Below are 24,837 nucleotides of genomic sequence, written 5' to 3'. Positions count from 1 at the left end.
CGCCGTCACTTCTCGTGCCCGCCCTCAGCGACCGGAAAGGCTCCAAAGCCGTTGGGAGCCAGTCGGAAACAAAAGACATCCGAATGGTGCTTCTGCTTTCTAAAGCTACATGTGCAGAGAGACCAGAACCACACCACTCGGGCAGGCAAATATAGCACAACCGGAGCACTTTGTACACGACCCGCTTTCGCTCAGACAAGTCCTCCTGATACCACGGCGTGAGGCGTGAGGCTTTCGTTCCGCCGAGCAGCACGTGAAGGAAGATGACAAGGGGGCTACGGACGGAAAACGGCAGAAGGCGAAACTGGGAACGGCAGGCCTACTTCCACAAACGAAGAAAGGTGTGCGTGGCAAAGAACATCTCGTGGGGCCGAGGCCGCCTGAGAACGCTACTCCTCTGAGTAACACCTCTCACAAAAGCACCACATCCCTTGGCCGCACTTTGGACCTTATCTACGTGCGGTTTGGCAGTGAAGACCGAGACCTCAACACTGGAGACCCTCCCACCAAAGCCACGCGTGGCTGAGCTCACTCCACGTGCCGGGGCCCACCAGGGGCCAGGAGAGGTGCTGCCAGACAGACTCCAGCTCTGACGATCGCCGTGCCGAGGCTGACCGCCGGCCCTCGCCACCCTGGCCCTTCCGTCTCCGGGGACGCACGAGGCAGTCATCGAGCCTGGGCGGGCAGGAGACCCGCTCAGGGAGAAAGGCCGAGCACCCCCAGGGGAGCCCACCAACCGGCCAGTCTGCCAGGACCCACTCACCGCCGCCTCTCCGTCTCTCGGATCTCCCGTTCCCGCTGCCTCTGGCGTTCACGCTCCCTTTGCTCTTTGATCTTATCAAATGACAAGATGTCTCTCTTCTCCTTGCTTTCCGATTTGCGATCCTGACTCTTGGAGCTCTGTTTACCAAAATTGGCCGGTTAACACCAGAAAAATGCCAACAGACGCACAGTGAAAGTTACATTTGCGTATCTAGGGTAGACAAAAATTCTTCTGTCCCACGTGGTTTCCGGGAAGGCCCTGCCAACAAAGGGCGTCACGGAAGGGGAAGGGGGGACGACACCCCACAAAACCTACAGGCAGGTTTCTTTAGTGCGGCAGAGCCCAGGACTATGTGTAGTCTAGAACAAGGCCTCACAGAGCCACGGGGCGCGTGCATGCTGGATGCACAGCTGCATGACGGACCACACTTCTCAGCCGCTGACTCGGGCCTCAGGCAGGCAGCCTTCGAACAGAACAGGTCAAAGACGCTTAACGTAAAAGAGCGCTCCTCATCAGCTCCAGAGCATTAACGGGCAACTTCCGTGCCACTCTCATTTCCAGGACAGGGCACGAAACCTTAACTACTGACTCCTATTCCTGCTTGAGGCCTTCAGGGGCCACGACACCCAAGCTGCCCACGATCACTCTCCCAGGAAGCTTTTATAGCTCAGAACGCAGGGCTACCTGCTGGCCCACCGCCTCAGAGTCTCTAGAGAATGGGCCTGGGAGACATTTAAAAAAAATTTCCTTAGCTTACTTTCTTAATTACCTCGTGGGTGGTGGGAGAAAGACAGGCAGAAGTTTTGAACAGAAATTTTACCAAAAAAAAAACAAAAAAAAGAGAGGACCATCTCATCACAGAAAGATCCATAACCCAAAGCACCACGATGACCCCCCTTTGTCGAGGAGACGGGCAAAGTGACTGGAGTCTGATCGCACACACTGTAGGTAGAAGGCAGGGGGACAGACACCCTAAGTGTCCAGGTGAGGGTGCAACCTCGTGCCGAGGCCAGCGCAGCACCGGGGTCTCGGGGTCAGAGCCCTGGGCTCACCAGCTCCCACTTACTAGCGGCCAGGGCACCGGACGGACGCAGCCACGGACTGTAGCATCCTGCTGCCTTCCGGAAGGGCACTCTGCTAACACCCATCCCAAAGAATGACATCCGTGTCCCTCTGCACCTAGAAACCCACAGTATGCCAAGGGGTGTGCACACAAATGTCCCACCACAGCAGTTCTCAGCAGGGGACGAGAGACAACCAAGCATCCGTAACCAAGAGCCTGGTTAAAACGATCACGGCTTCCTAAAGAGAAAGGACAACACCTGTGCACCCCGGATGGCTCTCAAGGTCACCATGCTGTGGTCACGTGCTGCACGACTCCATCTGTACACGTTCTCAGAACAACAACATTCCAGAGATGGGAAACAGACAACCGGTGTTCCCAGGGCTGGAGGTGGGCTGGTGGCGTGGGTGTGACAGGCAGGGGATCTCTGTGGTGACGGGCTAGTCCTGTATCTTGATGGTGGTGCTCACAGCGGTCCACACCAGTAACAGAAAAGTCCTAGCACTACGTAGGCACATACACGCCGGATACCAATGTCACCGTCCTGGCCTCGCTACTGTGCTACAGTGACACAAAAGAAGTCACTGGGGAAAGCTGGGGGAAGGGCACCCAGGACCTCTGTACTATTTCTGCAACTTCCTGTGAAACTACTATTATTTCGAAATCCAGCGTACACGCTGGGTGCTCAGCTGGGTGAGCCTCTGACTCTTCGTTTTGCCTCGGGTTAGGAGACTGAGCCCCCAGTCGGGCTCTGTGCCGAGCGTGGAGCCTGCTTGCGACTCTGCCCCTTCCCCACTCGCACTCTCTCTCTCGAAGAGAAAAGAAAGGAAGTGCGAGGAGTCCATGTGAAAGCGAAGAGGCTTCTGTCTGTCCTGCTTCTGTTGTCATCCTCCTATACGATCTGAAGATCTGAATGTTCTCATCGTGCGCACGTTACTATTTATTTTTTTAACGTCAGAGTTACTTAGGTGGTGCGATTATGGTTTACCTAGGCTTCCTTGAGAGATTTTTCTATTTTAGTGTCTTTACGGTTTTCACGTACCCCAAAAGGAAAATGACGTCAGGAAGGGATGGATTAAAAATCAAACGTTCATTTCAAAAATAAGTCTCAGCACCACAAACGGTTCTTGGATGAATACTGCTAGCTCGGCATTCACTGGAAGGGGCCGGCTCTCATGAATGGTTGAGCTGGAACCTTCAGGTGGTGAGCAGAGGGGTTTGTTTTTCGGAGTGGAAAAAACAAAACGAGGAACCACTAGCTGGTCCAGCTACATGTACCACTTAAGAAATGGGGGGTCCGCTCTCTGACAACGTGAGTCGATTTTCCAGCGGACTCCATTTTTCTTTCTCGTTAACGTCACAGAAGATGAAGCATCGGCCAAAGCGATGCATCAGCTACCACTAGGTTAACCAAAGGGCAGAACCTGCCTTCTGCCTTGAACAGCCTGGGTCCTGCCCATTCTACCCAATGGTCAGCTTTCTGGGAATCGATTCTTCCAGAAGATGGCGTAACCTGACAGAGAATCGGGGTCAACACATCGTGTGCAGTGAAAACATTCGGTGCTGTCTTGAAATAAGTTGTAGGATATTTGTGTCTGTACGTACCATCCAACGGCTAATAATATGCCTTCTGAATACATCAAAGAACTCTTAAAATTTTAAAGGCGAAACAAAGCTGTGTTCGTAGTGCAGATCAAAGTGGTCATTAAACCACCCTCAGATCAGTTGGACCTGAGATGGCAGAAGCAATACTTACTCTCTCTTTTGACCTGCTTGTGGTTTTCACGCTAATGACAGGCTCTCCTTTCGATTTATCCATCACGACTGTCCGCTCCATTCCTCTGCTTCCTTCAGGGAAAGAAACAAAAAACGAGCCATCCATGAAAACCTGCTGAGGCCCCCACTTCCGAAGAGCAGGCAGCACATGGGCTGACCGGGGGCCTGCCAGGCTCCCTCGAGTGACTAACGCTAACCTCTGGAGCCTCTGTGTCTCCTCCTCCTTCCTGTTCTGACACGAAGCACCCACTACCGACACGAGGCACTCCAGGTCTCTGCTCACCTGGAATGAAGCGGCCGGGATTTCCTCACATCTTGCAACATAAATCTAAGCCAAGGTGCGTTCTGCCACGCACACATCCAACCCACAAGCTTCCTTTACCCTCGCGCTAAATCCTAGCAGCTCCAGGAGAACCAATTTTGATTTTTTTTCTCCTCCACATCCTGAAACGCTCTGCAGAATTCAGGCCCTCATCGCAATCGGACGGTTGGGCTTCCCTTCGTTCATCCACAGCAATAAAGACCTCCAAATAGAATCTTCCCCTCGATGACACAATAACCAGACTCTAACCACCAGGACTATTCCTGATTTGGGGAGGTTTGCCATACTTGAGGAACATTTTAAAAACACGTTCCCCGTGAGACTGCCGGTAAATTACACCAAACGCCAAAGATCTAATTTGTAACGCTCTGTAATGCGCTGTACCCAGTTCCAATGCTCCAGATGGCTGAATTTTGTTTGTTTTATTGGGGAGGAGAGGAGGGAGGCACAGGGAGAATTGGTTTTATTTTTTCCAGACGACATTCCGTGGAGCCTCATGCAAAGCTGAAGGCGTGGAACACGATGAACTTTACAAAATGTCAAGAGGTGGCACGCCCCAAGTGCAGCTACGTCAACGGGTACAGAGGTTCTGAGTTTGCACCGTATCTCCAGTTTCGACTCTATCTGCCTTTAACACGCACGCAAGAAGCCTGATCACACGCCTGCATAACCGCATCCAATCAGTTTCAAGAACCAGGACGTGTCTCCCGCGCACATCCGTCTGCACTCCCGCCAAATGTTACGCAGAAGAGCGAGAGGCCTAGTCGCGGGGCTGCCAGTGAGCAGAAGTCACCAGGGGGAGCGTCCCCACGTGTGTGACGTCACCAGACGCTCCTCCAGGCCACGTCGCCCTGGGGCTGTGATGTGTTCAGAGCCGCCTGTCAACAGAACCCGCGGTCCCCCCCCCCCCAACTGAGCTCCTCCCTTCTTGTGGGCACGTGGAAAGCTCTGCTCACCTGATTTGGTGACTCTCGACCGATTTGCAGGTCCTGGTTTCGGCTCATCCTCTTCCTTTTCTTCCTTCTTAATGTCTTCAGGCTTTTTTTCCTCCTTTTTCTCCAACTTCTCTTCCTTCTTAATCACGGTTCTGTTGAAAAACATGGTTACCAAACTTGAGTTCCTGGGACTCGGGCGGCAGCTCACACCTCTTCAGACTTGCACACAAAACCAACCAGCCTGGCGGCAGGCGGACGGACACGACTCTCAGGAAACCGCGGTAGGGACAATATCCTCTTGAGAGGCAGAGCCCTCATTCCCCCGGGAGATCTCTGCCACATCTAGAACCGTCAGGACGGAACTGCAGGCTTGTGGCTATTTTTGCCAACTGCTCGATGCCCAGGGATAGCAGAGCGGCTCACGGGCACACACACGGGAAACTACGTCCGAATGCGCGTTAAAAACTAATTTCAAGTGTTTCGCCGTGTGTGGAAAAAAACATTTTTTCCAAATACAGTATAAAATAGAATGGAGGGGTGCCCGGGTGGCTCAGTCGGTTGAGTGTCCCTCAAGTCGTGATCTCAAGGTCTGTGGGTTGGAGACCCGCTTCTGGCTCTGTGCTGACAGCTCGGACCCTGGAGCCTGCTTCGGATTCTATGTCTCCCTCTCTCTCTCTGCCGCTGCCCTGCTCAGACACTCTCTCTCTCTCTCTCGCTCTCGAAGTAAGAAACATTAACAAAAAACTTAAAAAAAAAAAATGAAATAAAATAGAGTGGAGGTATGGGATGAGGACAGGAGGTGGCGGCTTACACGAAGCAGCGGGCCACGGGCCTGTAACAACACGCCCGGTCATTTCTGCATATTGTAGGGGAGTTAAAATGGCAGGCTACGTCCCAGCTTGTGCAGCAACTGCTGTCACATTTCAACCCGGAGGCAGCTTTTTTCTAAGCAGTGAAATAAATCCTTGTCGCCACCCAAACTTGTCTCCCTTACTCCCTAACGCTGTTATCTTGGGCGATCAAATCTCACACTCCTTAAATGCCCACCGTGTGCCAGGCCCCTCGGGTTCCCTGACCAGGTCCCTGCCCTGTCTTCCCTACAACCCAGGCAGGGCTCAGCCTGTTGGAGAAACCTCTCCCAAGGTCACTCTTCCTCCCTCCTCAACTTCCACAGCACGTCGTCTTTAAAATAATATTCACGCTTTAAGGAAAACCTCATTTAAAAAATTTGTTTAATTTTTATATTTTAATTTTTCAGAGAGAGAGAGAGAGAGAGAGAGAGCACGTGCAAGCAAGCTTAAGCGTGTGAACTGGAGAGAGGGGCTGAGAGAGAGAGGGAGAGAATTTTAAGCAGGTGGCACATTCAGCGAGAAGCCTGCTTGGGATTCTCTCTCCCTCTGCCCTGCCCCTGCTCACACTCTCGCTAAAAATAAACTTACAAAGAGTCCAAAGCTCAACCCACTGAGCCACCCGAGGTGCCCCTATTTAAAATTTATGAAAATGTAAATACACACAACAATTGATGGTGTGCACTAGAATCAAGACCTGTTATTTGGGGGTGCCTGGGTGGCTCAGTCAGTTAAGCATCCGACTTCGACTCAGATCACGATCTCACGGTTCCTGGGTTTGAGCCCTGTGACGGGCTCTGTGCTGAGAGCTAGGAGCCCGAGGCCTCATTTGGATTCTGTGTCTCCTTCTCTCCCTGCTCCTGTTTCTCTCTCTCCCTCTCCCAAAAATAAACAAACGCTTAAAAAAAAAAGTGTGGGGGGGTGGCACCCGGATGGCTCAGTCGGCTAAGCGTCCGACTTCGACTTAGGTCATGATCTCACAGGTCGTGAGTTCGAGCCTCGCATCGGGCTCTGGGCTGACAGCTCAGAGCCTGGAGCCTGCTTCAGATTCCGCATCTCCCTCTCTGTCTGGCCCTTCCCCGCTCATGCTCTTTCTCTCCTTCAAAAATAAGTAAAAACGTTAAAAGAAAAATTAAAAAAAAAATTCTTTTTTAAAGCATATTGGTTTCACAAAAACAACAAAGCCAAAACCCAAAACACCATACGTGTGTCAACTTACTCAAGGAACTTCCCTGTGACGGCCACCACGGGGCCTTTCCTGACCATCCCTGGGCTCCACCGCCCGTGTCTCTGCTGAGTGGTGCCTGGGTAGCCTCACGGCCTGGCGTCACCGGGACGGCACTAGAACGCTGCACCGCAGCGTCTCACCTCACATCCGTGTCGGGGGACACACACAGACGTGGCTCCCTTCCACGGCTACGCAGTCCATGTCCCTTCCCTTCTGACAGAGGCGGAAATCGTTCTGGTGACTACGTGACTCCAGATAAAGCCGTGACGAATCACGGGTGACGCACGGCCCGCGCTATCCCATGGTGGTGCCTTCTCTCTCCGAGGAGACCCCTCCCGCTGTCCTGTACTCACGCGGCACCTCCCGCACGCAGAGGAACCTCTCGGTAACGAAAGTTAAAAATGTAATTTCGAAAACACGAATGCATACGGACACAAAAAGGCTGGAGGGACACACGGGAAGGGGCCACCCTCGGGCAGGGGCTGGTGCCGGACACGTGCGTGTGCTTTCCAAACGGCAACCGCAGCAAACGCACCACTCATCCGAGACCGTGAAGACGAGCCACTTCTTCGGAAAAGTTTCTCTCCTTCGCTTAGACTACCTACTGAACCTAGAGATTCTTGAAAGGAAAGGTTAATGAAGGTGTTCACTGGAAGAAAAAAACTGTGGTTCAAACATACTGTGAATTCCTCAATCTCCCAGTCAAATCACTTCAAGGCAGCGTGGCTGTCAACGGCCCCGAGTTCACTGCCCGCCGCTACCGAACCCTGGCCTTGTCACTTCTTAGCTGGGCTGCTCTGTGTGCCCTTCAGCCGGGCAGTCCCCGACCCGGAGCCTGCTCCCTCTGCGACACGAAACTCTTCCAGGGACCAAGGGAACCACCCGATGCACGCTAGCCAGTTATTAGCCCCCTCCTTTCGTCCAGACACATCTCACTGGGTGGTCAGAAAAATCACTGAGGGAAATGGATTTCCAAACACCAAGAAGACCAAGAATTCTGAACAGCTACCGATATCTGACAAATACGGTTTTAGAATTGCGGACAGAACAGGTCTCTTTGGAGAAGCTGCTGACAGAATTGCTGGTCTCGCTTGTAAATACACGAAGGCTACTCTGACACCTAGTACTCACGGGTCTACAGACTAATTTGGAATGAAGAGCGGCAATTAAACTGTTAAAAATGGAGTTGAACTTAGGAGCGTTAACGATATCCGCACCTTCGCTCGACGTCCATTTTCTTAACATAAAAAACAAAGGCAAAACTGAATCACTGAGACGGACAGATTTCTCAGCAACGGGTTCAATCTGCAGGGAGAATGGCCCCAGGTGTGCAAGAAGGTTGCACAGACAATATGAACGCACCGTGCTGGGCACTGAGAACTGTACCACCATCAAGCACCTCACGGAAGCCTACCTCCTCCAGGAGATAAACCTATTAACTTTGAGAAAATTTGTAAGCAAGCAATGCCTACTCTGAATGACCCGTCTGTCCCTATTTCCATCTTGGTTAAAGATACAAATCACCTCCTTCATAGATGGCATCCAGACCCACAGTTCCCCAACTTCTGTGCCAAGGTACCCCTCAGGGTGCCACAGTGAACTCACAGGTGCCCTGAGGTACCAGATATTTTTGAGGGACACGGTAATACCTGACGGTGGTCAGACACCGCACAAACTACTAGCTCGACGATATTCTTTTCGGTACTAGTTCAGGTTACATTCCTTTGGATGACGCTACGTTTTTTAAAAGTGGCTGTGATAAAAAGCAGGAACTGAACGAAAACCAGTCTGGATCAGGAAACGATTCCAAGGTTTGAGAGACTGTGCAAGGACCCAGAACATTAACAGTGAAATAAAAATCACTCTTTCGGGTCGCCTGGGTGGCTCAGTCGGTTAAGTGTCCGACTCTTGGTTTCGGCTCAGGTCATGACCTCACAGCTTCATGGGTTCAAGCGCCACGTCAGGCTCTGCAGTGGCAGAGCGGAGCCTGCCTGGGATTCTCTCTCACCAACCACACCCCCCCCCCCCCCCCCGCCCTTCCCTCACTGGCACGGTCTGTTTCTCAAAATAAACAAACTTAAAAAAAGTACAAAATTATTATTCTTCCATGTTGCGTGTCATTTTTTTCCCCAACAGATTACTAAGTTGTTTAGACACAAACGCTTATTAAGGATCCTCCGAACACGTTTCTTACAGTTACGCGTTACTTCACTCGACAGCTTTACAGAAACAATACTCAAGTGGCAGCAAGATGCACAAATCGGACACTTCAGTGAGAAGCTGGAGAGGCAGGCTGTCCTTGGAGAGGAGGAATGACCCTGTGGCTGTCACCTGCCCTCTTCCCGCCCACTCCCAAGAGAAAAGTTAAGAGAAAGGCAATGCAGGGCTTCCACTCACAACCGTGAGATCAAGACCTGAGCTGAGATCAAGAGTCGGACGCCCCACTGACTGAGACCCCCGGGCGCCCTGAGAAAGGTTTGAAATCACCACTTTACTTTTCAATTTTGATCTCCACGGGATGATGTCTGTCAACACTAGTTAGTTTTTCCTTCTTCACTTCACACTCTTTTCTGTCGGACAGCTTTTTCCCAGCCGGTTCATTTTTGGCCTAAAACACAAGACGGATAGAAATGGCTCACGGTCCAGGTCTTCTCGCTTGTCGGCTCCGTGGGTTACGGCAGGCAAGAACGGCCTCACCTTCTCGACGGAGATCATTCTTCCGTGAAGCTCAGTTCTGTGGAGATGGCTGATGCACTTTGTAGCCTCATCAGATGTCGACATGGTGACAAACCCATAGCACCGAGCTCCAGGACTGCGGGCGTTGGTCACCACTTTGGCCCCGACAACCTTCACGAGAAAGGGCACGCTTATTCTCCCGCACAGATCACCACACAATCTGTCAAAACTGATGAGCAGTTAATTGATCATCGGAATTACTTCCACTACGTTTTACTTCTCCACAAATTGGTGGCTCTCCAGGACTAGTTACGCAAGTGGTTCTAATCCATCCCATCAAAATACAATTGTTTTCGATGCAAGATCGGCCCTCGGAGTGACAAAAAACAAACAGGAAAAGCTAAAGACATTTAAACTTCACCAACCACAACTCATTAATTAATCAAAAGTCCTTCCCACTTGGATCATTTTCTCCAACTGGACTTCTACTTCCAGACAGGCTGGCGCACCAAGTAATTACCCTCCGGCTGCCTGAAACTAGAAAACTAGAGGAAAAACAGGCAACAAGGGTTTTCGGACGCCGCACACCAGGCCACACGGGATGGTGACCTGCAAGAGAGGACACGCGGAGCCGTATGGGTGCCTGGGCTCACTTCCCAGAAGTAACTGGCCACGGGCAGAGAGGGGCGACGGCCTGCGGAGGGGTGAGGGGCGGTATCCCGGAGCGGCGCACAAGTCAACGTCTGAAACGATCGAGGCAGCGAGAGCCCAGTATCGACAAGGGCAGCGCCGCATAAAGACCACTGCGGGGTGCCGCACACCTGTGAGGAGCCCACAGGCGGCCAGGGGCGAGAGAACCACCCGTAAGAAGAGAGCAAGCAATCCCCACGGCTGGGCTGATCAGGGCCTCAAACGATTCACTTTTTCCAGAGTGAACCCAGCAGCTGGAATGGAAAAGCTTGCAATTCCCGGGGCACGAGGCTGAGAAGCCAGAAGGGTGCCACCCCCCCGAGCCGAACTAACCTAACCAACCTGCTCTGACCTAACAAAGCCAGACAGCAAATCTGAGGAATAAATAAGTGAACTGTGTCCCAGCAAAAGCTCAAGAACATTCATAGGGACATACGAATAACTAGAATACATGTAAATCACAACGTCTGACGTCTGATCGAAAATAACCAGGCAGGCCCAGAAGCAGAAAGGGACTCTAATGAAGAAAACAAACCAACCAATAGAGAAAGACCCAGAAGTGACTCCATAACAGAATTAGTCAACAACGATGTTAAAATTATTTTGGCTATATCCTAAACCCTCAAGAAGCTGGAGAAACCACTCAACATGCCGGGTAAACATACAGAAGGTATTTGAAAATACCCAACCCGGAATTTTGGAGCTGGAAAATACATCAGAGGAGACGGACAGCAGACCCTGCAGAAAAAAGGTAAGGGAACTTGAAAACATAGCAACAGAAGCTACTCGAAATAAATGGAGGAAAAAGGACAAAACACGCCAAAACAAACCACAGCAACAGCAGGCTTTACTATAGCGCATGGGTCGTCAAAGGCAAGAAGCACAGGAAAAACTTAGTGGATGAAACCCCAGAATATTCGCGGCAGCGAATCGCTCCAAGCCAGTGATCAACAGAATCTTACAGGTAAGCCAGAGGAAAACAGACACCCGTGCCCTAAGGAACAAAGGTGAGACCCATAGCCACAGGTCAGATGACATGAGCCGGAAGGAAGGAGGCAGCACTGCTGTCCAGGAGGAAAAAAAAAAAAAAAAATCAAGGAACCTGGAATTTGGCACCCGGCAAACAGAGTTTTCCAAACGAAGGCAAAAGAATGACATTCCCAGACCCACAAGAGCAGTGGAAATTATCACTGGCAAGCCTGTACCTTAAGGAAGGTTTAAAGATAGAATAAAATAATACCCAACAGGAACTTGGATGTCAACAAAAGGGAATAAAAAGCACCTCAACAGATACACACGTAGGTAACTGAAAAGTCCCTGTTTTTTCTTATTTATGCACCTCTTTAAGGTGTAAGCACAAAGCATATTACACACGTAAATAAGCCAATAACGTACTGCGTTATTAAATAGAAAACAGACCACGATGGCAAGACCAAAAAGGCTGGGAGGGAAAATGGCGGTGCACTGTCACAAGGTTCGCACGCCTCCAGGGAACCAGATTATCACTGAAGGGATAGACTGGGCTACATTGAGTCTTTTTTTTTCAAGTTTATTTATGTATTTTAAGAGGGGTGAGGGGGGAATACACACAGGGGAGAGGGAGAAAGAATCCTAAGCAGGCTCCGCACTGTCAGCACACAGCCTGATGTGGGGCTGGATCGTACGAACCGTGAGATCGTGACCTGAGCCAAAATCAAGAGTCAGACGCTTAACTGACCGAGCCACGCAGGCACCCCAAGTGGAACCTTGGAACAGAATTCCTAAATGCGGCTACCAAAGAGAAATGTTATAGTTCAACCAATAAGTGAAAAAAAAGAGTCAGAAAAAAAAAAAAAATACCTTGAAACAAACGAAAAGTAAATACACCACACAATAATTATGGCATGTAGCAAAAGCAGTGAAGAGTGAAGTTCACGGTGATGGAAGTCCACATCAAGAAACAAGAAAAAACTCAAATAAACAACTAAATTTTACAACCTCCAGAAACCAGGCCACAGTAACACTAGTCCCATACACGAGTTACAGCTAGGGCAGAACAAATCATAAAAAGCACTCAATGCAAAAGGCAGCAAGAGAAGCAATGAGGCCAAGAAATAGGTCAGAGAGAAGACAGAGCCATAGCAGACTCAAACTCCACTATGCTCGTGCTCGTGTTACACGTGAATGTTCCCATGGGATGTGCAGAGACCCGAGGGGAGAGCCCGCACCTACTCGAGTGCAGAGCCCTGAGTCTGGCCCCGACCACCTGATTCAGGTCAACGTGAGCAAGTCCTCTCCTCTCTGCGGACCTCAACGTCCCCACCTGTGTGATGATGGTGGGGGTGGGGTGGAGGAACGTTCCATCATCTCTAGGTTCGCAGCAGACTCGGGGGTCCGTGCTCCCGCCCGCAGGTGTGGAGCAGCACTGCTCTCCCAGTAGAGGAGAGCCCCGCTCCGTCCAGAGCACCTCACACAGGGCCAAAGGGGACTTTCTGAAGGGGACAGATGTCACTTCTCTCAGACGAATTTCCCATACTTCACTCTCCTCAAGGTCAAGGGGCCGAGCCAATTGTGGGGTCACGTGACTTCCCCACCAAACTAAGTACCCTTGCAAGGACATCGCTTCTGATGGCCACGAGAGCAGAATCCAAGACAACCTCACCTGTCCCTGTCCCCTGGCCTTGCCCTCTGCCCCCCACAGCAGCCTCCGATTAGTTGATCCAAAATACAGACTTATCCCACCACAGGGCCTCCGTGCCACCGCTCTAGTCCACAGCTGAGACCTGTGGGCAAGGTCAACTCCAGAATCACCCAGGCCTCACTTAAACAGCACTTACTCGGCAAGGTGCGCCAAACCCCAGACCCACATCTAAATCTGGTGTCCCTCCGAAACGCTGATGGCATGCTGTTAACTTCTCTGAATAAACCCATCGTTTAGGCTATGTTTACTTTTTTTTTCAACGTTTACTCTTCAGAGAGAGCAAGCAAGCAGGGGAGGGGCAGAGAGAGGCAGACCGAGGATCTGAAGCGGATTCTGTGCTAACAGCAGAGAGCCCAGCCCGATGCACGGCTCAAACTCAAACCGTGAGATCATGACCTGAGCTGAAGCCACCCAAGCACCCCTGTTGTATTTACTTCTTCAATGATTTCCCCATCAGACTGTTAAGACCTATGAGGACGTGACCTTCTATGTGCTGTTAGGCTTCATAATTGGTGTCTAAGTCAAGTAAATAACCGACGAATAGGTTACGCTGTCAGTTTGAAGCCCTTGTGAAAGACATTCACTGTGAAGAAAAATTCATCTACCAGACACTGCTTCTGGGTCCTGTCCACTTAAGTCACTGACACATTTGCTGACGTCTAGTCAGGGGCACAGACCTGAGCAAAGACAGGCCCAGGGCATCCAGGACATCTGTGAAGCTCCGCCTGGACTCCCGGCAGCTTCTCCATGCTGGGGTGTGTGGGGGGGGGGGGGGGGGAACCCCACACCTGCTGCCCCCCTGGAGGGCCACTCCCCACAGGCACCCACAAGACCAGGGCAGTCCTCCTGCCCTAAAATGAGACGGCTTCACTATCTAATTCCAGGATGATGGAAATCGGTTTTAAATGTTCTCGAGTCCTCAGAAGGCTTCTAAATTGTATTATTTTCTTCCTGCCCCTGTGGACAGCGTATTAGTTGATATATTTTTAAACCACTATCGTGTTCCAGTTTTTGAACTATAGGTTTAAAAACGCCGGAATATATAAAGTTAACTCGTCACTTACTGTTCAGGAAAAAAATCCAGCATGCCAGCTTTTAAGTTGTACATGGGCCACAAAAACAGCAGTTTCTTCAAGACAAGTTAGAATGAACCACAGCAACGTTTAGACTGCAGCTATTTACATACGTTTTCTGTGACACAACGAACTACCTGTTGGCTGTTCCCCACTCTCAACTGGGAAACAAGGCCCACTACCTTGTGGGGTTCTGTTTTCCATACACATGTGTGTGTGCACGTACACACACATGTAGAAATACACAAGCCCAAAAAAACAAAAAAGACCACCGACCAGATTAATGATAGAAAAAAGAACTCCCCAAACTCTGAGCTTATTTTTTAATGCCAAATAGAGGCTGGGTGGCAGGACGTTAAGGGAGCACGTACCTTTCCATACTTGTTGAATAGATTCTTCAGATCTGTCGCTCGAGTTGTGGAGGACAGTCCACTGACCCACAGGTTCCTGCCAGAGCTGCTTCCGGTACGACCTGGGGCAGGAGGGAAAGGATCAGGCTTTGCCTCCAGGCCTAACAGGAAGCACGGCGTGCCTCAGAACGTGGCCCTCTCTTAAACCCCAGCCACATCCAATTTCAACTCTTCTGGTTTAGGAACGTAATTACTGCCAACACACGGAAGACCAAAAATACGGACTGCGGAAACGGCTTCCTTACTCAAGGAATCCTCAGGTCCACGTCAGTTACAAATGGAAATGACTACTGGTGCCCAATTCTCACCCAAGATGGCAGTTTCTACAACCCTGTCCCATTATTATAATGGGCAGAACAGGATGAGAATAGGACGCAGTGCAGTCAGACTTTCAGTATCTCATAAATGACACCCACGACAGAGACAGAAACCACAGAAGCTCACCAACATTTACATCTAGTCTCTCAAGATACCGCTAGATGGAACTTCCGGTAATCCTCAATCAAACCAACTACTGGATCCCAAATGTGGGTACCTGTAGGCCCCTCCCTCCCGAAATAAGGGATCCACAGGCGGCTCCCTGCCACATAAGTTAAATCATACCTTTTTCATCTTTAATGATTGGCTTTATATCTTTTTCTTCCTTAAAAGAGCTAGAGACAAAAGTTAATGTTACTCACACAGGAAAAAAATGAAAGAGAACTAAATTAAAAATATGGTATGTGCTAAAACTGAATACCTACCAGAAAATTAGTCTGAAATAAAATTTTAAGACACCTTTGCAAGCTTTTATAGGAAATCTGACCCCCAAAATACAATGTCAGATTCTTAAAAGTCAATTGGATTTAACCGAAGATAAGAGTTAACAATTTAAAAACACAACCGTTAATAGGTTGAGAAAAAGAAAAGAAATAGGTTCACCCATTAAAAATACACAGAGAGATATAAAACATCGTTTAGAAGTAAACTACAATTGCATCAGTCTGGCTGGCCAATTGCAGAAAAAACAGCTTATGTGTGTCATTAAATGACCAATGAAAAGGAGATAGCGTCTGGTCTAAAACTGAGAAAAAACAAACCTCATTTTCTGATCAGCGCCCTCACTGGCTGAGGACTCTTTAGGAGCCGGAGGGACTTCATTACAAGCTTCAAAAGCAAACTTCTTCACGTCTTCTTTGCTATCTCTGGGGTCTGGGCTTGAGGCTTCCTGGGGCGCTTCCGCGACCTCCTCGCTAGAGGCTTCCGTGTGCTCTGAGGCTTTACTACTCTGCTCAACTGGCTTCTCTAGCCCTACAGGCTCACAGTCCGTCCGCGCGCCATCGCCCGGCTGCTCCACGGGCTCCCTTTTCACTACCGCTAACAGGGTGTCTGCCCTGCTCGCCTGAGCTCGTGCTGTTGACTCGCTGGCCAAATCTAAGTCACCCTCCTCCGGATGGGCGCTGCCAAAAAGGTCCTCTTCCTCCGCAAGCTTTCTGTCTGGCCCCACGCTACTTGTATCCTGTGCAAAGGGCTGCTCCAGCTCGGAACCTTCTTCTTTTACTGGCTCAGATTTACAAGTTTCCCCCAAAATGTCGAGTATTTTCTCATTTTCTACGGATTTAACAGGAATAGAATGGCACAAGGTTTAATTACCAGGGAAATAAAGCAATCACAAATGCGGAACCGGCACGGCTGCCACGCTAACACGAAGAGAACCGCTAGCTACACAGAGATTGGAAAACCCGCGGGTACACAAAGTTACACTGGTTACACTACCTGCGCTCCAACCGACTGCTACAGTAAGCCGCTACGCTACATGGAAGAGAAAAGGCCCCCACAGATTTAAACACCTACAACCACGTGGCTGCTTCTCGACAGTCTTCGTCAGGTTTTTGTTCAAGTGTGGGTCTTCGACTTATTTTCCCAGTGTCCGAGGTGCGGAACCGAATGCGATCACCGTTTGACGACAGCTCAGTTTCCAAATTTCTTCGAATTTCTTTTAACGGGACAGTCCGACATGAAACCCAGAATCTCTTCCGACGGCAGGAGATGGACACGCAGTCCGGAAGGGGAGTGACACGTTGGAAATTTTCCTGAAGAAACTGTTTCCTCTTCTAGAATCCAGTCACTTCTCGGGTTAAAAGTGCCCTGACAACTGCTTTTTATCCTGCCTTAACTGTTATCACTCAGAAAGACTGGGGCAAAATATCACAAGATCTGTTTCATGTGTAGAAACACATGGAAGAATCACAGGGGGAAATTACTTAAAATGCCACTCTACGTGGTTAGAGAGATGAAAATAATCACTACATCTCACCAAATATATTTGACCTCCAGAAACCAGAACGGCACTTCCACAGATCTGGTGATACGAGTGGGTTTCCAATCTCTGATCCTCGTACGATCTGGATTGTCCACCATTAAAATAATTTACATGACCATACACAGCTTAGAATATATAGACAGCTTGAAAAACAAGAGTGGGAAAACTTTCAAACCATTAACTGTCGTGTTTCTCTTATCAGTACCTGGCTCCAAGAGAGGTTCTTCAATATCCTATTTTGAAAAAAGAAAAGAGAAAAAAATCCACAAGGCACTTAGAAACAGGGCAGATACCTTTCCCTGGCAGACACAGCTTCAATCAAGTGTGAATAAATGCCTGTTTCAAACGACTTTCCCCAGTGGTTCCAGTCAAGACACCGTGTTGCATTCTAGGATGATTTCCATGAGAACAAACCCATTTTGCTGGCTTCTTTCTCCCCAGCAAAGCCTGGCAGGCAGCAGTGACACTTGGCCTATTCGAATTCCCCGGGGAGGGTGTGGCCACCCCACCCAAGTCTGAGCTGACCGAAGGGCCTCTGGAGAGGGCAACAACTGCCACAGTGAGAGGTCACACAGTCGACTACTGCTTTATACATCATGCCAGATTTGAGTAAGATCTAGTTCTCTCCAAAGAAGCTGTTATTTATCACTGGAACCTGTCAACAAAACCATCTGTTTTCTCAAATCCTTTCCCTGGCTCCCCACTGTACTTAAGACAGCGGGCCAAATCGTTTCCCTGACCCCAGATGGGGGTAGTCAGGCCCACCAACGTCTGCAGTCTCACTCCTGCATCCTCCACCCCTACAACCAGCCATTCTCCCTTTGGGCCCAAAGTCCTCTTTCCCCTTTCTCTGGATTAACTCCTGACCTACGTGTCAGACCTCAATTTGGGTTGGGCTCCTCCGGGAAGCCTTTCAGGAGTTTTTATTGCCTTCTCCCTGATGAACTTCTTTTCTTTTCTAGTTACTTTCTTTTTGGTTATTAACATGCCCCCAGTAGAATACAAAAAGCAAGACTGTAACTTGTTTGGCTTAACCTCTTACTCCAAGCACTTTGGCTCAAAATCAGTGTTCAAATCAATTTTTTACAGACGCACATCCTTCTTCACTATGGAATATTAAACATTCGCCTGATGTTTCCAACCACGCACAAGCAGGTGGTAACTTACCGGAGGTACTTTGAAGTCCAATGATGAAGCATCCAAAGTATTCTCGAAGCCCTCCCCATCCACCTGAAAGACAAAAATGGAAGACCGCTTAATGGAGACAGAGTTATGAAGGTCAAGGCCTACATACCTCACCAGTTGCTTTTTTAATGTTTGTTTATTTTTGAGACAGAGAGAGGCAGAGCGTGAGCAGGGAAGGGGCAGAGAAAGAGGGAGACAGAATCTGAAGCAGGCTCCAGGCTCTGAGCTGTCAGCACAACTCGAACTCATCAACTGATGAGATCATGACCTGAGCCGAAGTCACATGCTCAACCGACTGAGCCACCCAGGCACCCCATACCTCACCAGTTTCTAAGTGACTTACATGTCTGCTTCCCTCTTAGCGCCCGCCGCCACCTGCTAGTGCCACTGGGTAGTTCACCATTGGATTATTCAGTTTATCGTTGGCCTCCCTGCCTCCTCTGACAGGGTCTCACACAAGGTGGCTGCTGTCAGTGCTGGCCCACAAACATACAAGTCATTTCCCAGGCAGTTTCTATTTACTGCTGGTCCACATACATGACCCAGACATTTTTCCAGAGCAGAACTCAAAAGGAAAATGGAAAACTTCACACTTCTCCACTTTCCCTTGGTAACAATACCTTTAAAAACAACATCCACTGGGCACTTCCTCCTACGGGCTTTATTTAAAACATTTAACCAGACTGGTATCTTCTGTATTCAATCTGAAAACTTTTTAACCTTAAGTGAAACACAAAAATATGCTTTCCCGAATGTGCTTCCTTTTCCAGGTTTGAAGCTTATGACCTGGGTGATCTGATTAACCAAGAAGAAACCAAGTTCATGCTTGGAAATAATTAACACACAACAGGATCGCACTGAGAGAGGACAGCAGAACAGCTGCCCAACGGCACCCTAGGCGGAGATGCAGTGATATTTGGAGTTTGTGATTTTTGACCTTTACGGTTTAAGGTTTAAAGTTCAGTCTTACGAGGGCACTTTTTTTCCCAGTTTAAAGCGAGAACAGTTAAGGCGGGGGGGGGGGGGGGGGCAGGGAGGGGGACCCAACAAACACAAACAAAAAATACCAACCAAACTTAGAGGATGGAGTATGCCAAGGTGGTAAGGCTAAAATGGCAATCAGTTTTAGGAAGGCCACCACAGAGAGGTCTCTGCCAAATACTAAAAGTCAAAGCTTGAGAAAGCAACACTGGTAACGAGATTAAAGCCCTCCCTTATGCACAAGGATATGAAAAGTGGTTTTCTTTAGGGGCGCCTGGGTGGCTCAGTTGGTTAAGTGTCCAACTCTTGGTTTTGGCTCAGGTCACGATCTCATAGTGAGATCGAGCCCCATGTGTGGAGCCTGCTTGGGATTCTCTCTCTCTCTGCCCTGCCCCAGTTTGTGCTCTCTCTCTCAAAAAACAAAACAAAACAAAACAAAACCACCAACAGGACAATCCAAATGATGAACTTATGACCTGTTTTCTTATCATCCCACACATTTTTAAAACCTTTTTTCCAAAGGAAAATACTTTGACCAAGTACATCAGTCTTTTAAGACTTATGCGTAGAAAGTGCCTCCTGCCCATCTATCAAAATATTCCTCAGAATTCTAGAGAAGTCCTCTGGTAGTTAACATCAGACTTCTACGGAGTTTCAACGGATGTAACTTGCCACGAAGGTTTAGACACCGAGTTCAGTGTCTATGGTGGATGCGGTCTAATCAACCAGTAGGGTGTTCTTGCTCACGTGAGCAGCACGTGAGCACTGGGGAGCCTCGGGGCTACTGGCACATTCCACCGCGTCTTCAAGTTACCTACAGCGTGCTCTGTGAGCTGCGTGGGGAGCTCTCGCAGCTGTGCCGCCACATATTCTTTGCTGTCACACAGGGAACCAAGAATGCTGTCCGTGCCGTCCTCCCCAAAGTCGGGAGCGGTGCTGTTTTCAACTTCGCTCTCTTCCAACACACCGACATCCATCACGTCCATATTCCGCAAGCTCTCTAAACCTGTCTCCATATCCTCCTGGAAAGAGAAGGAAACGCGTCAACGACCGGGGGCCTGGTGGTGGCACTCCTGCTGGCATCTCCGCCTTCGATGCCACGTACCTGCCCATCTCTGGAATCTTCTTCCAGGCCGTTGTCTTCTGTGCCTTCTTCCTCCATCTTTTGTCCTAATTACAAAATAACCTTTCAGTTAGATTAACATTTAGGTTCTCACCTCCTAATTAGTTTATGCACGCTAACAGATTTCAACCTGGGTGAGGATACATCATAAGCAAACAGAAGAAGTACCCGTTCTCCCACTGTGTGGAATTTGGCTGCAACCAGGACGTGGAAATCGAGGATTTCTATACTATTGTCAAAGCATTTTGGTTTTGCACAAGATATCTAACTTTAAAAGACCTCAAAACCACTCCAAACTAAAAAAAACACCCCAAAAGAAAAACGAGCAAAGGATGAACAGGCATTTTACAACAGACAGACACTTACAAATGCCAAGTCCACCTGGTGATCAAAGAGCTTCATCCCAAAATAACACTAGATTAAGCTGCTGCTTCTCCCACACATTCCACCCACGTCAGGCAGGCTGACCACCTCTCCTCATTCTCTGGCTCAGGAACTTTTCTTTGCAAGGTACAAAGGTAAAGGCTACCACAAAGTCAATGGTCGTCCTGGATCTCGTAAATGCAGAACTACTTAGGATTAATGCTAAATATTTCCAAGGGGGGGCTGGAGGAGGAGGGTGGAAACTTCTAGGCTTAGAAGAGAAGTCAAACCTTTGGGCTCCATCGTGGATCAAAAAGCCTTAAAATTGTACAAACCTTTTATTCTAGAAATTCCCTCTATAGGGGCATGTGCTAACACTAAAATGTCTGACAAAGAACAAAACCAAAAGTACCCTATCTAGAAATATACATAGCCCAAGCATTCGAAAGGAAAACACATCGTGACAGTCTGTTCACTCGTGGGACACCAGTTGCTGTCAACAGGGGAAGTTGGGTGGAATTTGGCCATGACTGGAAACATTTTTGGTGTCACAATTGGGAGATGCTCCTGGCATCTAGTGGGTAGTGAGCAGGGATGCTGTTCAACCTAAGATAGTGCACAGGACGGAAAGAATTCCTTACCCCAAATTGTCAACAGTGCCAAGTTCGCAAAAACACTGTGGCACACCACAAAGGTCTTAAAAAAAAAAAAAAAAAAATCATGCTTCTAAAGAATATTTAAGAATACGTGAAAATGCCTATACAATTAAAAAAAAAAATGAAGAATCAGGTACAGTACATCTACTTTTACTTAATAGCACATAGAGGTGCCTGGGTGGCTCAATCAGTTAAGTATCTGACTCTTGGTTTCTGCTTAGGTCATGATCTCACGGTTCCATGGGTTCAAGTCCCGTGTTGGGCTCCGTGCTGGCAGCATGGAGCCTGCCTGGGATTCTCTCTCTCTCTTCCCGCCGGCCCTCCCCCCCACCCCCCCATCACTAGCAGGCCTCTCAAAATAAACTTAAAAAAATAGCACGTACACGTTTGTATACATCCAAATGCAAAGACGTATTTACAGTACATACGTGAAAGTAACAAAGGCAGTCATCAACAGGGGTTCAAACACAGTGGTAGAATTAGAGATAGAATTTTACTTTCACGTGTATACGTTTTACATGTTCTAAGCTATCTAATACAGCTTCTAAAGTATCTAAACCCTTCCATAATTTTTTGAAATGAGAAAATTAAACAGAAGAAACCTCAATCTTTGAGTACAGATCCAAGCAGTATGTACCCCCGCACGCGCCCTCTGGGCCACCGTTAACACTCACTCAAAACGCGTAGCTTTATCACCTGTCAGGCACTGTGCTCTTTATATTATTAACACTCCCACGACACTAGCAGGTTTATTAGCTGCATCTGACAGCTGAGAACTTGGTTCGGTTCTTAAAGACTCAGCTGCACTGGTTCCCGTTATATGGGAATCCAGCACTCCCTTTCGCAACATGCGCTCTAAAAACGTTTGGCAGCTGGGACACCTGGGTGGCTCAGTCGGTTAGGCGCCTGACTTCGGCTCAGATCATGATCCCACAGTTCGTGAGTTCGAGCCCCGCGTCAGGCTCTGTGGCGACAGCTCGGAGTCTGGAGCCTGCTTCCGATTCTGTGTCTCCCTCTTTCTATCCTTCCCCTGCTCGTGCTGTTTCTCAAAAAAGGAATAAACATCAAAAAAAAAAATTTTTTTTTTTGTTTGGTGGCTGCACCCACTTGCAGGCCCTCTAACTAGTAGCCGGCTGTACCCACAAAGGACGGAAACAGGACAGATGCAGACCGAGAAAAGCCCTCCCTAAAGGCCAACAGAACGACAAAAGCTGGGCAGGGGCCACGCCCCAATTCCAAGGGTCTGGTTTCAGCAACTAAAAGCTGAAGGGGTGGCGGACAAAGATGCTAGAAAACCTAATTCAGAACGGTAATCTTTCAAAATCACATCCACAAGCTTCAAAAATTTGCCTGTCTAAAGCTTAGCTACTTTTCACTCTGACGTAACCATTGAAGATCCAATTTCAGCCAAGATACAAGAGGGTCTGGCACTTCATACCAACACCCACATGTGCAGACACCTGCAAAGAGCATGCTAGCTGAACAACTTGCAGGAGCTGCCCTCGGCCCCAGGACCCTTCTGGTGACTTCTCAGAAAAACAAAGGGGAAGGGACCGGTGCCCCTCCAATTCCAGCTACAGTTGCACTAGTATAAACGTTTCTTTATACCAGCAGAAATAAAGACCACCAAAGCTTTTTTTTTTTGACAAAATGGTAAGTCCAAGCAGTTTTAATGTCACCTAAACTGCAACCCACACGTTCAGACACGCACTGGAAGCACTCAGCCACGATCTGGTTTGTCTAGCAATGCAAAGATCCCTGTTAAGAGCCAAGAACATTTTTGACTCGTAAGCCTCGAACCTCCCAAGTTTTAAATGAGCACCTACATTAAGAACTTTCAGACACAACTTCTAACAGATACAGGGCTCTCAATCTGCATTCTCTTGACTAATCAGTATAGATACCAGACCATTACAAGAGCAGTAACAACACGTTAATGTTTTAAAATTCAGCTTAAATGGAAATCCCTAAGGCAACCTAACTCAGAAGTTTAACCTTTCAAAACACACCAAGTTTTTAAACAGATGAGTCATGCAAAAGCCCTTCTAGAACAGCCCTTCTAAAAAGTAAACTGAAGTTACTGAAAACGCTACAAATTACTTTCTCCTTTTGTAAGCGGGTGTGCTCCACTGCCTAAATTTAACTCTTTTTCAGATGAACAGGGTATAGCCCATGGTGAGAATTCTTGCGGTGGCACCTTTCAAGAAAATAACCCACATCACACGCCAAGTTCCAAAATCAGATTGTCCTTACCCATACAAAAACTGAGAACGAAAACCAATGACGGTAACAAGATTTCAAAGCTTTGTGGAACTAAATACTTCCAGAAACAGCTGGTCCCATCCACGAAAAGAAATGAACCACTGACAGATGTCACAAACTAGAAGACTCTTGGAAACACCCTCAATGAAAGAAGCTAGGCACAAAAGGCCACGTATTGTGCGATCCTATTTACGTGGAACAGAACAATGACACACTTCCGGCAGGGGAGGGGGGCGGGGAATGGGGAACAAATGCTAATAGGCACAAAGACTTCTACATAGGGTGATGGAAATGTTCTAGAATCACGTAGCAGTGACACAGCCTTATGAATATACTAAGTAACGAATTGTGCACTGTAAACAGGTGAGTTTTATAGCATTTGAATCACGTGTCAAAAAAAAAAGGGAGAGAGAGAGAGAGAAAAAAAAATATCTGACTGCTGAGCACCTGGCAAGCTCGGTCCACGGAGCATGTGACTCTTGACCTCAGGGGTTTTACGCTGGGTGCAGAGATTGCTTAAAAATAAAGTCTTAAAGCGAACAAGAAACAACTCACTAGCGGAAAATAGACTGGGTGTAAACGCTCCCAACAATCTATTTTGGACCTTTTGAGCAGCTGGGTTCTATTTAGTTTCCTGCTGGTGTCCTTTCCCTCGGTTTAAAGCCTAGTTGGGGCACCTGGGTGGCGCAGTCGGTTAAGCGTCCGACTTCAGCCAGGTCACGATGTCACGGTCCGGTCGAGCTGTCTCGAGCCAGCCGCCGTTCGGGCTCTCTTGCTGCCGCACTGGCTCTCAGAGCCCTGGAGCCTGTTTCCGACTTCACTCGTCACGTGTCCGTCGTGTCAGCCCCGTGGCTCTGGCGACGCTCAGCCTGGCCTGTTCTCTGTCTCCCTCCTCCGCCCCCCCCGTTCATGCTCTGTCTCTGTCCCAAAAATAAATAAAAAACGTTGAAAAAGCCTAGTTTTTGAACCGAGGAGGAAGCCACAGCAGGTTTAAGAGCGGGCCTTACCCTAATTCAGCGTAAATCCCAACGACAAGAGCCCAGGTGTCCTACTTAGTACCCGCAAAGTCTCTTTCGTCTTCCCAGAACTACTCGCAAGGTGATGAAAACAAAAAGGAAGCGGAATCGTCAGGCGGGAACCACCAAAGCCCCCCTCCCCGCCCGCGGACAGAAACGGTGCGGCAAGACCAGTTCCGCTAGCAGGTTCTCTGCACACCGGGCCTTAGGCGGCAACAAGCACAAGCCGCTACCTTTGACGCATCTCTTTGCGGTCTTCTTGCTGGTGGCTTCCAACGCGATGCCAAGTTCATCGGGATCCTGCCCTTCTTCCTTAACCGCCTGTGAAGAAGAGATAAAATTGAACAAAGTTGAGGAGCGCGGCAGGGCTCGCCTTGTTCTCTGCAACGCCTCCCCCGCCCACAAAGTCAAACCCTTGCTCGCACAGAGCCACGCTGGTTCTGCTGCGTGAGCCGCAAGCCCTTCGGCAGGCTTGCACGTCTGGG

The 24,837-nt window shown here is 48.9% G+C and overlaps 1 protein-coding gene across 1 annotated transcript in view; it reads right to left on the bottom strand.

The window, feature by feature from the left end:
- Positions 1-24,837, bottom strand: part of SAFB2 (scaffold attachment factor B2) — a 32,791-nt gene that overhangs the window by 6,823 nt on the left and 1,131 nt on the right. Inside the window, exons 2-14 of the mRNA XM_027049266.1 lie at positions 24,586-24,673; positions 20,038-20,102; positions 19,751-19,954; positions 17,934-17,996; positions 16,972-16,999; positions 15,544-16,054; positions 15,068-15,117; positions 14,426-14,526; positions 9,633-9,782; positions 9,431-9,543; positions 4,881-5,011; positions 3,583-3,674; positions 764-900 (exon numbers count right to left, since the gene is read on the bottom strand). Of these exons, the coding sequence (XP_026905067.1) occupies positions 764-900; positions 3,583-3,674; positions 4,881-5,011; positions 9,431-9,543; positions 9,633-9,782; positions 14,426-14,526; positions 15,068-15,117; positions 15,544-16,054; positions 16,972-16,999; positions 17,934-17,996; positions 19,751-19,954; positions 20,038-20,102; positions 24,586-24,673 (1,733 nt within the window). The remainder of the gene's footprint in view (positions 1-763; positions 901-3,582; positions 3,675-4,880; positions 5,012-9,430; positions 9,544-9,632; positions 9,783-14,425; positions 14,527-15,067; positions 15,118-15,543; positions 16,055-16,971; positions 17,000-17,933; positions 17,997-19,750; positions 19,955-20,037; positions 20,103-24,585; positions 24,674-24,837) is intronic.

Source organism: Acinonyx jubatus, chromosome A2, assembly GCF_027475565.1.
Source record: "Acinonyx jubatus isolate Ajub_Pintada_27869175 chromosome A2, VMU_Ajub_asm_v1.0, whole genome shotgun sequence".
Taxonomy (NCBI): Eukaryota; Metazoa; Chordata; class Mammalia; order Carnivora; family Felidae; genus Acinonyx; species Acinonyx jubatus.
The sequence above is the reverse complement of the archived record's forward strand: the minus strand, read 5'-3'. Positions and strand labels throughout refer to the sequence as shown.